Source organism: Panthera tigris, chromosome C1, assembly GCF_018350195.1.
Source record: "Panthera tigris isolate Pti1 chromosome C1, P.tigris_Pti1_mat1.1, whole genome shotgun sequence".
NCBI classification, from domain to species: Eukaryota; Metazoa; Chordata; class Mammalia; order Carnivora; family Felidae; genus Panthera; species Panthera tigris.
Genome location: NC_056667.1, coordinates 40,798,236 through 40,811,499, shown reverse-complemented (window position 1 = coordinate 40,811,499; position 13,264 = coordinate 40,798,236). Strand labels below are relative to the sequence as shown.

The window sequence follows — 13,264 nt, the reverse complement described above, 5'->3', positions numbered from 1 at the left end:
TGGAATCGTCTTTCACTAGGCACACCCCTGGGCCAGGCCCTGTGCTGGGTGGGCACTGGCCACCTCTGACACCTGAACTGCCTGGTCAGGGGCTGTAGGGTTCTTGTCAGAGGAGCAGGAAAGGCTTCCTGGAGGAGGTTATGCCAAAGCTGCTTCCTGAAAGGTTGACTGGAAACTGGCCAGGGCAGAGGAAGGAGGGGAGGGGGCTCCGAGAAGGGGTAACAACAGAAACAAGAGTGTGAGAAAGCCTGGACTTGGGAGAGTTGCCAGTTCAGTGTGTGTGGAGTCCATGGGAAGGGTGGGAGATGCATCTGAGCCCACCTGGGCCCCTGGCTCACCCTCACTGAATGACTTGAGGCCCCTTTTTCCTCTTCAGGCACCGGAAGAAGTCCTCTGTAACAGATTCCTTTAGCAACCTGGTGCATCGCCCCACTATGGACCAATTCACGGAAGGTGTGGCATCTCAATGTCCTCTCAACCCCGCTGACCCCAGGCAGCCCTGTCCCCAGCCCAGGAATGGGTGGGGAAAGGGGCGGTTAATCTCCCAGTTTCACAGAGTGGGCTGGGCCCTTTTGAGAAGTTGCTCTCAGGTGAGCTGGGGAGCAGGGGAGGCTCACTTACCTGATGGCATTACCTGCTGAGGACCTGGAAGCTGGGGAGAGAAAATGCCATCACAAGGTCATTAGCTTTGCTTTTCAGGCTAGGGTGGGCTTAGAATTGTGTGTCTGGTTAGGTTTACTGGCCTGATGATCATAGTGATCACAAGTGCCCTGGAGGGGAATATGGTTTTGGAGCCTGCACTGGGATCAGATAGCTGAAGGCAGTGGGAGAGATGGTCTAGGCTGCCAGAGCCTGTGTGCAGCGACCCCATGCAGCAGTCGCGGAAGTAGCAGCAGCCAGCTGGAGCAAGGTAGGGCTCTTCAGTGCAGGAGCAAATGGTGTTCTCTAGCCTCAAGAGCCCTTGAAGTTTTTAACATAAGACAATGAACCTGACAAGACCATTCCTCCTTCTTGCCTTCCATAGCTCCCTGATACCCACAGGGCCAAATCTGCACCCCCCTCCCATGTATAAGGCCCTTTGCAGTCAGACCTCTGCCCCTCATCTTTACCTGTCCCCTAAGTCTCTCCCTACCTTAACCCCATTTCGACCTTCTGTGGCTTGGCTGTCCCCAAACATCAGAGTTTTTTGGTTCTCCCAGGCCTCTGCCTAGAAAGCTCTTCTTGCCTCGCCTTTCCATTCCTTTTCAATTCAAATGTCCTTTCTTCTGGAAGTCTCTCCTGACTCCCTGGGCTGTGTGAGTTCTCCTTCCCTTACTCCTACAGCCTGTGGGCTTCCCTGGATTAGGATCTTCTTTGTTTATCCGTTCAACCCAGCACCTTCTCCTTGCCTGGCACTGTGATGCGTGGAGAACAAGAGAACAAGGTCTAGGGCCGTATGTTGACATTCTGGATGGTGGGATGGGGGAACCAGGTGGAAGGCAAGTGCAAGGAGTGAGAAAATTTTAGACAGTGCTGATAGCTGTGAAGGAACCAGACCACCTCCCAGAGTGGGGAGGATTTGGCCTGTGCTGCCTGCTGAGAGTCCCAGGAGGCCTCAGGGCTGGTTTTCTCCCCACAGAGGAAATCCATGCTGAAGTCTGCTATGCAGAGTGCCTGCTGCAGAGAGCAGCTCTGACCTTTCTACAGGTAGGAACCCTCTTCTTGTACAAGCAGCCTGGGGATTTCAGAAGATCAGTCACCAAATCCAAGCCAGAGGGTCTATAAGCAGCCACAGTCCGCCTCCTTATGGTTCGGGAGAAGACTGAGGCTCAGTCACCCCAACACTCCCAACCCTAGCCAGGCTCAGTGACAGAGGTGATGGGCTTTACCCCCTCCACACTCAGCACACATGTTTCCGTCCACTACTAGGATGTGCTTCCTTCCACCTCACAACTGCTGTTTTCCTGCTGAGGGTCACGTGGGGTGACCAGCATTAGCACAAAGCCTGCTTTGTACTTGATTCATTCAACAAACAAGTTTGAATGAATCAAACTTGATTCTACGACATACCAGGCTTTATGTGTATATTATATGTATGTAGTTTTTACATACCTTACACACATTGCATGTTGTTTTTACATAAATGTACATATATTGTTAAATCTTCACCATAGGCTTGTAAAGGGGAGGATTAGAGGGGAGTAGCCACTTTCACAGAGTCACGTGATTAGCAAATGGCAGAGCTGGGATTTGAATACAGGTCTGGTTGACTTGGAGCCTGTGCTCCTCACCACACAGTGGTAATTATGAGAACCATCACTTCATGATTTCACCAGAAAATCTGGGTTATAACATAACAATCATCATGTAAATACGTGTGTTGGGGTATACAGGCACATAAGAATTTTATTGGGGTACTGTTTACTTTTGTTAGCTGTCCTCCCTTTTTGTACCTCACATAATTAGAATTAGATAATCCTAATTCTTCATTAGGATCACTGTTAATAATTGCATTGTGTATGGCCTTTTTTATTCTATTATTACACATAATAAACACCCATGAATTCCCCCACCCAATTAGAGAACAGAATACTGCTGGCGAGTCTTCTACCCACCCTGTCCCCTGCTTCCTTCATGGGGAAACCATTGGCTAGAGTTTTATTATCCCCCAACCTATTTTTTAAAAAAACAGTTTTCTCAGCTTCCTATTCATGTGTGAGGAGCATACTGTTACATTTTAGTTAGCTTCAAGCTTCTTAAGGCCTCAAGCTGTGTGGGACTTGCTTTCTTTACCCAACCTTATGTAGTTGTATAATATTCCCTTCTATGGGTATAGCAGTTTGTTCGTCCAGTCTCCTGCTGAAGGGCATTGGGGTTGTTTCTGGTTCTGTACTCTGTGAAGAGTAGTGCAGTGAACATTCTTGAAGGTAACTCCTGTAGCCCATGTTTGTTCGTTTCTCTAGGGCATACTCATGTACTCCCAGGAGTGGAACTACAAGTGGGCTGTAGGTATTAGTGCTTTAAATTACAAATGTGACAAATAGATGCTTGTTGTAGAAAACACAAATAGTCCAAAACTGAGTGTCCTTCTTGCTCTCCCACAACTCCTCTACCTGGAGGAGGCACTGTTAACCACCGGGAGTGCCTCCTCCAGGCCCTGGACATTTTAGAGGTCTTGTTTGGCAAGCAGATCCTCATCTCAAGTCCCAGGGGTTACAGAGGACTGGATTGGCTAACCTCTGAGTGCCGCCCAGAACCCCTCATAGAGCTGGGCCCAAGGTGGGGCAGGCCGGGCCCAGAGCCTTGTATGATCCCTCTCAAGCCTGTGGCTACCCATCCAGCCTGACTCTTAGCGTCTCTCCCTCCTGCAGGATGAGAACATGGTGAGCTTCATCAAGGGCGGCATCAAAGTTCGAAACAGCTACCAGACCTACAAGTGAGTGGGGCTGGTCTGGGGGAGCCTGGGGCCACAGCATCTACTACCCTGTGCCTCTTAGGCTGCTTTGTGGGAGGTAGCACTGGCTGGATGCTGGATGCCTAGAATGCCATATAACCTCAGGCAGATTTCTTTACCCTCGGGACCTCAGTTTTCCAGAATATTATTTATGTGGTTTCCTGGGTATATCTGTTCATTTGGTTCCCCTGAGTCTATGCCTGACCCTGGGGGAAAATAAGACAGATTCTGCACAAATAGCTTGATGAGGTAGAGGCTAGGAGACAGACACAGGAACAGTAATTTTGAGAACAGCAGCAGAACCCCTGTGTATCCACTAAGGCCCAATCCAAATGCCACCTTCCCCATGAAGCCTTCCTTGGACCCCTCTAGTACACAGGGATGGTGTCCACACACACAGCCTCCCCAAGCTGGGAGCTCCCTGAGGGCCAGATCATTTCCATGCCATCTCGGCACTGGGCCAAGCACAGGCTTTGTCTAGGGATGAAAGAAATAAGACTCAGTCCAGAACACTTCTACTCAACATGGCACCACAATTCTTGTCTCTAATTCTAAAATTAAAAAAAAAAAAAAAAAAAAAAAAAACTTTGAAAGCCCAGTTTCTTCCCCCAAGTTTGGCATTAAAACTCACTTTCTATTAAAAGTTGAATTGACTTGAGACTACTTATCATCTTTATTTTCTCCATCTAATGTGACTGTTTCCCTGGAGAGAGATTGTGAGTGTGATTTCAAGGTACCACTGGGATATAACACACCATGTAGTATATGGACACTGCATGGCCTTGTGGGTCTGTGCTGGAATTGTGCTCTGCCCCCTCCAGTCTCTTCAGCTACCAAAGCGATGTTTCCAAAGCACAAACCTTGTCAGGTCACCCCCTTACCAGTTCCCGACACTCCTCTTGTTTTTGGGATAAAGTCCCGAGTCATTCCGGGAGCTCCTCCTAGCCCTCCTAGCAACAGCTTCCACCCCACTCTGCCTCAAACATTTGTGCCTTCCCTCAGTTTTTCAGACATGCTGAGCTCATTCCTACTTCATGGATTTTGGACATGCTTGTATCTCTGCTAGGAACACTCTTTCTGTGCCAGGCTAACCATCCCATCCCTAGGGTTTCAGCTCAAGTGTCGGCTTCTCAGGGAAACCTTCCCTGAACCCCAGACTGGGTAAAACCCCAGGAGTCTTCTCCTTTGAAGCCCCCCTGCATCCCCACAGTGACTTGATGGTGGGGGTGGGGGAGGATCTGTTCCCTAGAGTGGGAGAGTTGTGACGGCAGCCACTTGGTGGCTTTGCTTCTAGTTGTCGTCCAGTGCCTGACACAGGGAGCCCTCAGTCAGTGTTTGATGATTGAAAGGCTTCAAGATGCTCATGGCCTGGGAAAGAGGCAGGCACATCTTTAAAGCTTCTGTCCTGCCCAAGACGGGCTGGGATATGGACTCTGTGCAATTGATGACCAGGAAAAAGAAGGGTGGATTTCAACCAAGAGACCCCAGGTAGACTTCCTGAAGGAGGGGGTGTTATAGTTAGCCCAGTGGCTCTTCACTGGGACATTTGGCAATATTCAGAGACATTTTGGTTGTGACAACCTGGGGGGAGGTTGTGTCTGGCATCTAGTGGGTGGAGGCCAAGGATGCTGCCAAACATCCTATGATATACAGATAGCCCCCTCCTTACCTGAAGAAAGAATTTATCCAGCCTAAAATGTCAGTAGTGCCAAAGTTGAGAAATTGTTCTAGACAGAATGAAGAGCATGTGAAAATGCTTAGATGCTGGACAAGGCAAGTGTGCTGGGGCTGATAAAGCTGACGCTCAGGGGCAAAGACTATGTTATTAGGCAGACGGGGTCAGAAATTCCTTGAATGTCAGCTCTCTGATTGCCAGAACTGTTATCAGTCTACCACCAGGGAGTTCTGAGATCAGCTGGGAGTGGGGGACAACCTTAGTCCCAGCTGGAATGGGACCTAGCCGCTGTTACGTGGTTGAAAAGGACTTTGCCTGTCTCCACAGGGAGCTGGACAGCCTCGTGCAGTCCTCACAATACTGTAAGGGAGAGAACCACAGGCATTTTGAAGGAGGGGTGAAGCTCGGCGTGGGAGCCTTCAACCTGGTGAGTGGGAATTCACCTTCACATGGTCTCTGCTGGCCTACCGTGCTGGGCGCTGAGCTGATCCTGGGACCTAGTGATAAAGCAGACGCATTGCCAATGTCATGGGGAGCTCAGAGCTGGGATGGAGGTGGGGTGGAGGTGCTTCAGAGTCTCTCTGTGCATTTCTTCCCAAGTCAAGTTGAAAGCTTGAAATGCACCATGGTGGCAGTATTTATAGGACCAGAAAAAGACAAACACAATAAATCAGGGCCTTTTCCATCCTGGAGAGCTGGTGGTTAAACATTGCCCAGTAGTAGGGAGGGAGACAGGCCTGGAAGCAGCAGGCAACCTGCAGGGACAGAGCCAAGACCCCTTCCTGGAGGAGCTGGGGAAGGTTTCAAGGAGCGAGGAGTGTCTGAGCTGGATCTTGAAGGATCTATAGGTGGGGAAGGGCATCCTAGGCAGAAGGAATGTGAGAGAGGCTCTGAGCCTACTCCTGGGAGGAGGAGTTGCTCATTGAAAATTTAGACTCTTGGCCCTGGGTGTCCACAGACCTGTCCAGAAGTGTGTGTGGCAGGGGATGGCTCTCTCCCCTCTAGGCAAAGCCTGTTCCAAGAGCAGGCCTTGGGTGGTGGGGTGTCCCTGCCCCACTCTGGGTTCCAGTTTCCTTGTATGTAAAATGAGAACGGGGATCTTGGCCCAAGTGGTGAGAAGTACAAACGGCAGAGTTCATTGGATGCTTTAGCATGTTACAGCTGGACTGTCCTGGGTTTAAGAACTGGCTTCCCCTCTGATGAGCTGTGGGGCCTTAGACATGTCCTGTCACTTATCCATGCCTCTATTTTTCCATCTGTCAAAAGGGGCAGTAATCTTTCTTTGCAGGACTGTTCTGAGGATCAAATGCAATGATGGAGCCCTGGTGCAGAGCAGGGATTCTTTGTAACAACAATAATGGCTAACTATTATGTTCAGGCTCCATTATATGCTTTACATATATTAATTTGATCCATCTTCACAGGACCCCGAGGAGGTAGGGGGCATTATTATTCCCAGATGAGGAAACTGAGTCATAGAGGGGATATGTAGCTAGCCCAGGGTGACCCAGTGGGCATGGTGAGATTAGGATTTAGACACAGTCTGCTTCTAAATGTCACACTGTAGTGCTTCTCTATCTAGGGAAGTTGGCTTTATGGGAAACCTGGGGCTTTCTTGTGGGCATTCTGGAGATAGGTTCTACTCCCCCAGGATTACCCCCAGGACTCTGGGGGCTTGGGGAGTAGGAGGGACAGCTCCAGCCCCTCCACAGGCCCACCTGCCTCTGTTCCTGCAGACGCTGTCCATGCTTCCTACCAGGATCCTGCGGCTGCTGGAGTTTGTGGGGTTTTCAGGAAACAAGGTAACCACCTGACTTCTGGGACCTCTGAGTGGCTCAGCTGAACAGGGTGAGGCTGAGGGGCTGCAGGATCTGTGTGCCAGTAATGGCACAGCACCCCTCAGTATGTGGCCCTGGACAAGGCCCAGGCCTTTCTGAGCTTCAGTCTCCTTTCCAATCAGATGGGGCCAGTGATACCTGCCTGGCCTCACACAGAGTGAAGAGGCTCTAGGGTAAGGGTGGGTATGAAGGGCAGCTTCGTGCAGTGGTCTGGAATCATGTTCTCAGCCTGACCGGTGTCAGGATCCTGGTCCACCTCCCTTTGGAAGACCTTAAGCAGGTTCTTTCCCTTGGGACCATTTTCTTGTGTGGGAAATGCCTGAGGGAAGCCCTGCAGACCTTGAGGGCAGAAACCAGAGGACTGAAGCACCCAGAGGCTCTGCTAAGGGCAGGAGTCTAAGTACTAGGTAGCAGATCAGGGGAAGCTCCCTGGTGGAGCAGGCCCCATGTGGCAGAAGGAACAGTGGCCTGGAAGTTAGGAGCCTTGGGTCATTCCAGCCTCATCTCCTTCTCCTTGTGATTTAGAGCAAAAACCAACCTCCTCTGGGCCTTTTTTTGGGTGTAACAAGGGACTTTTTTTTTTTTTTTTTTGACTGATCACTGCCTCTCAACTTGAACTTCCTCTGACCTTTCCTGATTTTTGCCATGTCTGCAGACCTCTGTATTATTATTTATGTATTATTCTTCCCAAAAATGGTTCATATTTTTTATGTAAGTTTATCTAAAGGAAACATTACTACGTAGAAAACCCACATTATTTGGCACGATAAGAACATAATCATAGATATGGTGAGGGCCAAGCAATCTTGCAAAAGCAGGTTGTATGATCTGTAGAGGCTGTTTTCCTGTGAGAAGAGGTTTTTAGAGCAACAGGGATGTTGAACGCACACCAGCATGGGACTGAGGCTTTCTCCCTGATGCCATGAAGACAGAGAATTGAGAGGGGAAGACCCTTACTTGGGACTCCATGCCTCATGTCTGTCTGGAGACCTTTAAAATCTTGGTTGCCATCTGTGGTCCATGGCCCTGGTCTGGGGAAACAGCAGCCAGAGGCTCTGAAGGTCCCTTTTAGTTTTCTTTTCTTAAGAAGGCCATTGGGTCACGAGAAGGATTTCAGGATGATGACAGGAGGGAAGAGGATGAGAAAGGCCAAGAGGTGGGATAATGTGGCCTGCCTGGCCAGGAGGAGAGGGAGGCAGTGTCAGAGTGTGAGGGCCCTCAGGCACCAGCTCTGGCTTTGTCTTATCCTAAAGGCAAGGAAGCTTTGGAGGGTTTGAGGTAAGGGTGAGGTAAGTCAGATTTGTGTATTAGAAAGAACAAGAACACCCTGGAGAACAGACAGGATGGGCAGAGACTACAGGAAGGGATACAAGTGGAATCTGGCTTCTCCTCTTCCCCAGCCAGGCTCTAGAGTCTTCTTGTCCAGGAAGCCTTCCCAGACTGCAGTCATCTTGGCCCCATCTATGCCCTGAGACTGTGGTTAGGATTATTTGCCTAAATGGAATCTGGCCTCCTCCTCCTCCCCCACCAGGGGCTGCTCAGGGGCTCAGTACCCACCATGGGGCAAGCAGGTGAACAAAGGCAGGAACAGGGAAGGGGCTGTTGCAGAAATAGGGAACACCTAGACCCAGGCCTCTGCCCTGGCCTTGGCAGCAGTGTCCCCTGCCCCCCAGGAAGGCTGCTGAGGCCCCTAGAGGAGGCCTGGCCATCAGGATTCCAGATGTGTCTGGAGTCCAGCGCTGTCCCCTCCCACTACCCCCCCACCCCCGTTCCAGCAGCACTGCTCTCAAGGCTGTCCAGCCACCTCCCAGGCCCCTGCCCACGCTGGGGCTGGCCTCAGCCTGTCGGTCTCTTCCCTCAGGACTACGGGCTGCTGCAGCTGGAGGAGGGCGCGTCCGGGCACAGCTTCCGTGCTGTGCTCTGTGTCATGCTGCTGCTCTGCTACCACACCTTCCTCACCTTTGTGCTCGGTAGGTGCGCCTCCTGGGCAAAAGCTGGGGCTTCTGGGATTTGGTTGGCTCTAAGGGCAGGGGATGAGATGGCAAGGGATTGCAGACCCTGCTTGGGTCCACAAGACTGGGGATGGGGCGCTGACACCAGAATCAACAGAGCCGCATCAGCTGTGTTCGGGCCTGGCTTGCTGACCACTCACTTCCTCACAATGTGACCAGGTTCCAACTTCATTTTTCTCATCTGTGAAATGGGGATGGCCATGCCCACCTTGTGCAGGGTGTGAGGGCACTGTAGTTAGGTCCTTGGGGTTCTGGGCACCACCTTGGCAGGCATGGCTCTTTGTTATTGAATCTTGTGATGTCCCAGGATGATATCTGTATCATCTTATTTAATGCTCACATCATCCTGGAGGTAGAAGAACTATCATCCCCATTTCACAGAGAGGGAAATAGAGGCCCTGAGAAGCTCCTAGTGGGTTGCTGGAGGGATTACAAGAGCCGGTGGTGGTGATGTGTGTTGTCCCTTCACCTCCTTTAGGTACTGGGAATGTGAACATTGAGGAGGCAGAGAAGCTCCTGAACCCCTACCTGAAGCGATATCCTAAGGTGAGCCCCTGCTTCCTGCTGCAACACCCCCAGCCAATGTGTGACTTGTGGACCCACACAGACCCACGTGCGTGTCATTGCAGGGCGCCATCTTCCTGTTCTTTGCGGGGCGGATTGAAGCCATTAAAGGCAATGTTGACACAGTGAGTAATGGGAGTCTGGGCCAGTGCTGGCGACTCCTTGGGGTCTCCCAGACCAGTAAGCAGACAGACACAGACACACTAGAGACAGAGCAGACTGGGAGGAGTGCTCCAAGGGAGAACCAACAAGACAGCAGGGTAGGAGAAGCAATTCTGAATCAGACAGTCTAGGAAGATGAGGGAGGAGGTGGCATTTGTGGTGAGTAGGATCTGGCAAGGAGCTGTAAGACTGCAGCTCCCTGCAGAGGGAGGTCCTTGAGTGAGGCAGAGTGGTGGGAAGGCCTACTCAGGGCATGACAACGGGCACTGTGAATGGCACAGTAGTGGTGCCAGGGTGTGAGATTGGCACCTTGGTAGCCTGGCTAAGGAGTCTGGACTCCATAGGTGGGATGGAGCCAATGAAGGGATTAGAGGGGGAGGGTCATGGGTCTGGCAGAATACCCAGGATGGACTGTTACAGTGTGGCGTTCTGGGGTCTCCAGCTGGCCCTGGATCTGATTCCTCAAGCAGAAGGACAGATGCCCTAGGTCCAGTTCCTTTCATGAGAGCTACTGGAAACTTTGGAGTCTGCTCTGAGGCGCAGACATTATTATGCTGCTTTAATATTAATAACTTTCCACTGTCTCCTATCCTTCCATTATAGCTCTATCCCATCCTTTCATTTTGTGCTGAAAGACTAGAGTCCCAGAGTTGGGCAGGAAGTGAGACTTAGTGGGTAGAACCAGGACTGGAGCCCAGAATTGTCCCATCTCCCCAGTGCTGCGGCCTGCCCTCCCTCCCTAAGCCTGGCACAGGGCTAGACTAGACCTGTGGAAAAGGCTGGGTCTTCTATGCGATGTGGTGGGGTGGTGGGGCCATGAGGCTGACCAGCAGGTGCCCACAGGCCATCCAGCGGTTTGAGGAGTGCTGTGAGGCCCAGCAGCACTGGAAGCAGTTCCACCACATGTGCTACTGGGAGCTGATGTGGTGCTTCACCTACAAGGGCCAGTGGAAGATGGCCTACTTCTATGCCGACCTGCTCAGCAAGGAGAACTCCTGGTCTAAGGTGGGCTGACACCAAGTGTTGGGGTCATTGGGGGACCGGGCCAACACAGCCTGGCCATAAGACTCCAGACCATAAGAGCCACACCCTTAACTGAAACCTGAAAATCAGCTGGAATTTTAAATAGAACCATAAATTCTAATAGGTTGGAAGGAACTAAAGACCATGAGGAGCAGATAAAGTTTAGAATTACAAAGCATCAGTCAACAGTTTTAGTCATAAGGGACAGAAGCATGGCTCACACTGTCTAGGTGAGTGCTGTCCAACAGAACGTTGACATTATGATGGAAATGTTCTATTTCTGCTCTGTCCACTGTGGTAGCCACCAGCCACATGGGCACACTGAGCACCTGCAGTGTGCTAGTGCAACTGGGAAACTGGATGTTTTCAATTTTATTTAATTTTAATTAGTTCAAATTTAAATTTAAAATGTCACATGGGTTTAGTAGCCACTGTATTGGACTATGCAGGTAAAAAACACAAAAGGTTCTTTGGTTCATAGAACTAAACATTCTAGGCACATCTGATTTCAGGTACAGCTGGATCCAGGAATTCAAATTATGTCATTTCAGCTTGGCGTTTTTCCATCTGTGGCTGTCCTCTGCTCTGTGACATCTTTGCTATGCAGGCAGGTTCTCTCCATGTGATAGGCAGGGTGGCCAAGGACTGCCTGCTCCTAACTCAACATCTTCCCTTCAGTTTCAACCATAGTCCCACAACAGAGGCTCTTGGGTCTAGCATAGATCACATTTCAGTGCCTGGAAACAGGGGTGGGAAGACTCCTCATGGATCAAGAGTAGAAGGGTGGTTCTCCGGAAAAAAATGAGGTGATGTCCCTATAAAAAGTGTTGGTTTGGGGGGAAGCATTAAAAAGATACCATGAAGGCAAAGTAAAGCAAAGCAGATAGATGTCTACCATAGGTGAAAACTTACATTAGTGTAAGTGGTAAAATAAGTACTAGATATTACCATAGTAACGATAGCACAGAATTCTGAACCAAGAGTCAGAATCATAGAGATCATCAGAGAGCGTCCAATCTGGTATTGGCAAATATATAGAATTTGTGTCTCAGTGACCTTAAATCCCTGTCTCTCATCCCTCCCCACCTCTGCATGGAAGTCCCTTTTCAGTACCCCTGCCTGGAGACCAAGCTGAAAGGAAATTCTCTAGGTCCGGGGCAGGCAGAGCTGGAGGAGGGAGCAGGTTTTCACTGAGCTCTGTGTGCCCAGCATTTGCCATTTCCTCCACACTACACCCACTGAGGTAGAAGTTATCTGCATTGGACGCACAAGGGACCTGGAGGCCAAGAGAGGGTATGTGACTTTCCTGGCCCACACAGCTGTTGGTGACAGACACTGGATTTGAAGACAGTTCTGTGTGATTCAGAGGCCTTTGCTTTTCCCTTGTTCCTTAAGTCCCACGGAGGAGGCCCCTCCTGCCTTGAGACCACCCTGCTGTTGAAGGTGTACTCTCAGACCCAGCCTTTGTGGGCCTGACATTCATTCCTCTTCACCTCCCACTCCCAATGAGAAAAACAACATCAGGGAAGGAACCTTGTTGAACTGAAGTGACCTAGAAGCTTTCCTATGGTGGAAGGCAGGCAGCTGGGTTCACCTACACAGGGAAGAGGCCTGGGGTGGCCTCACAGCTGCTGTGAGGAGCAGAGAGAGCGCCAGCCTCCCAGGTGTCAGGAAATCTGGACATGAGTCAGCTCCATCTCCAGCCTGCTGTGTGACTTTGAGGTGGTTGGTCCCCTTCCCTCTCCAGTGCTTCCCTCAGAAGTGTTTTCTGGGAGTGGGGGTTGTAGCGCCTCGAGTTCGGGGCCTCATTCATTCCTAATCTGCAGCATTTGGCCATCAGAGTCCACCAACTTCCAGCTTTAGGTACTTAAGCTTATGGTCACTGCCATATGCACCTGCCCCTCTGCTCTGCATTCCTCTGCCTGAACTGTGCCAAGTCATCCCTGTGGAGCCTTCACTCCTGTGCTCTGTGACAGTGGTGTGCTTAGGGCTGTAGTGGGGGAATCCAAGGGGAACTCACAGGCAGCCCTGGGTAGCCCAGCCAAGAGGACAGAGGAGGAGGAATTAGGGTGGCAGAGTGGAGGAAGTGGAGCCAATAGAACAGCAAGGACAGAGGCTCAGGAGCTAGGGTGCTGCCAAGAGGTTCTGTGTCACCAGGTGAAGGGGTTTGTGGGTGGGAGTGCAGGCGGCTGCAAAGGGATCTCCCCCAGGCCACTGGCTGTAAGCTTCTTGAGGACAAGTACTGTCTGTTTACACAGACCCTGGTAGAGTAATGCAGCAAAATAAATGTGTGGAGTCACTGGGCAGTCAGATAAGCCTGGGAGACAGGACTCCCAGCAGGCGAGGCGGCGGTGTGGCTGTATAGCATCCTTTGATAACTTGGATGTCTGTGGGTCTCAGAACTCTAGGTTACTTTATCCATCCTAACTTCTGGTGATTCAGTGAGGGTAAGCTGTTTTGGGTGGCTGAGGGGTAGGAGAAGGCTCTTGGAGGAAGCCCGCGGCTGAGCCTGGTGAGAAGAGAGAGTGGCTTCCCAGGCAGAGAGATGGCACAGGAC

At 50.9% G+C, this 13,264-nt stretch overlaps 1 protein-coding gene across 10 annotated transcripts in view; it reads left to right on the top strand.

Annotated features, from left to right (window-relative positions):
• The window catches only part of TTC39A (tetratricopeptide repeat domain 39A), a 54,468-nt gene that overhangs the window by 31,345 nt on the left and 9,859 nt on the right, over positions 1–13,264 (top strand). For all 10 annotated transcript variants that reach the window (XM_042997127.1, XM_042997126.1, XM_042997128.1 and 7 more), the window contains 9 exons: positions 377–453; positions 1,619–1,686; positions 3,351–3,415; positions 5,436–5,535; positions 6,845–6,910; positions 8,808–8,916; positions 9,437–9,504; positions 9,588–9,647; positions 10,528–10,689. In XM_042997127.1, coding sequence (XP_042853061.1) covers positions 377–453; positions 1,619–1,686; positions 3,351–3,415; positions 5,436–5,535; positions 6,845–6,910; positions 8,808–8,916; positions 9,437–9,504; positions 9,588–9,647; positions 10,528–10,689 — 775 coding nt within the window. The remainder of the gene's footprint in view (positions 1–376; positions 454–1,618; positions 1,687–3,350; positions 3,416–5,435; positions 5,536–6,844; positions 6,911–8,807; positions 8,917–9,436; positions 9,505–9,587; positions 9,648–10,527; positions 10,690–13,264) is intronic.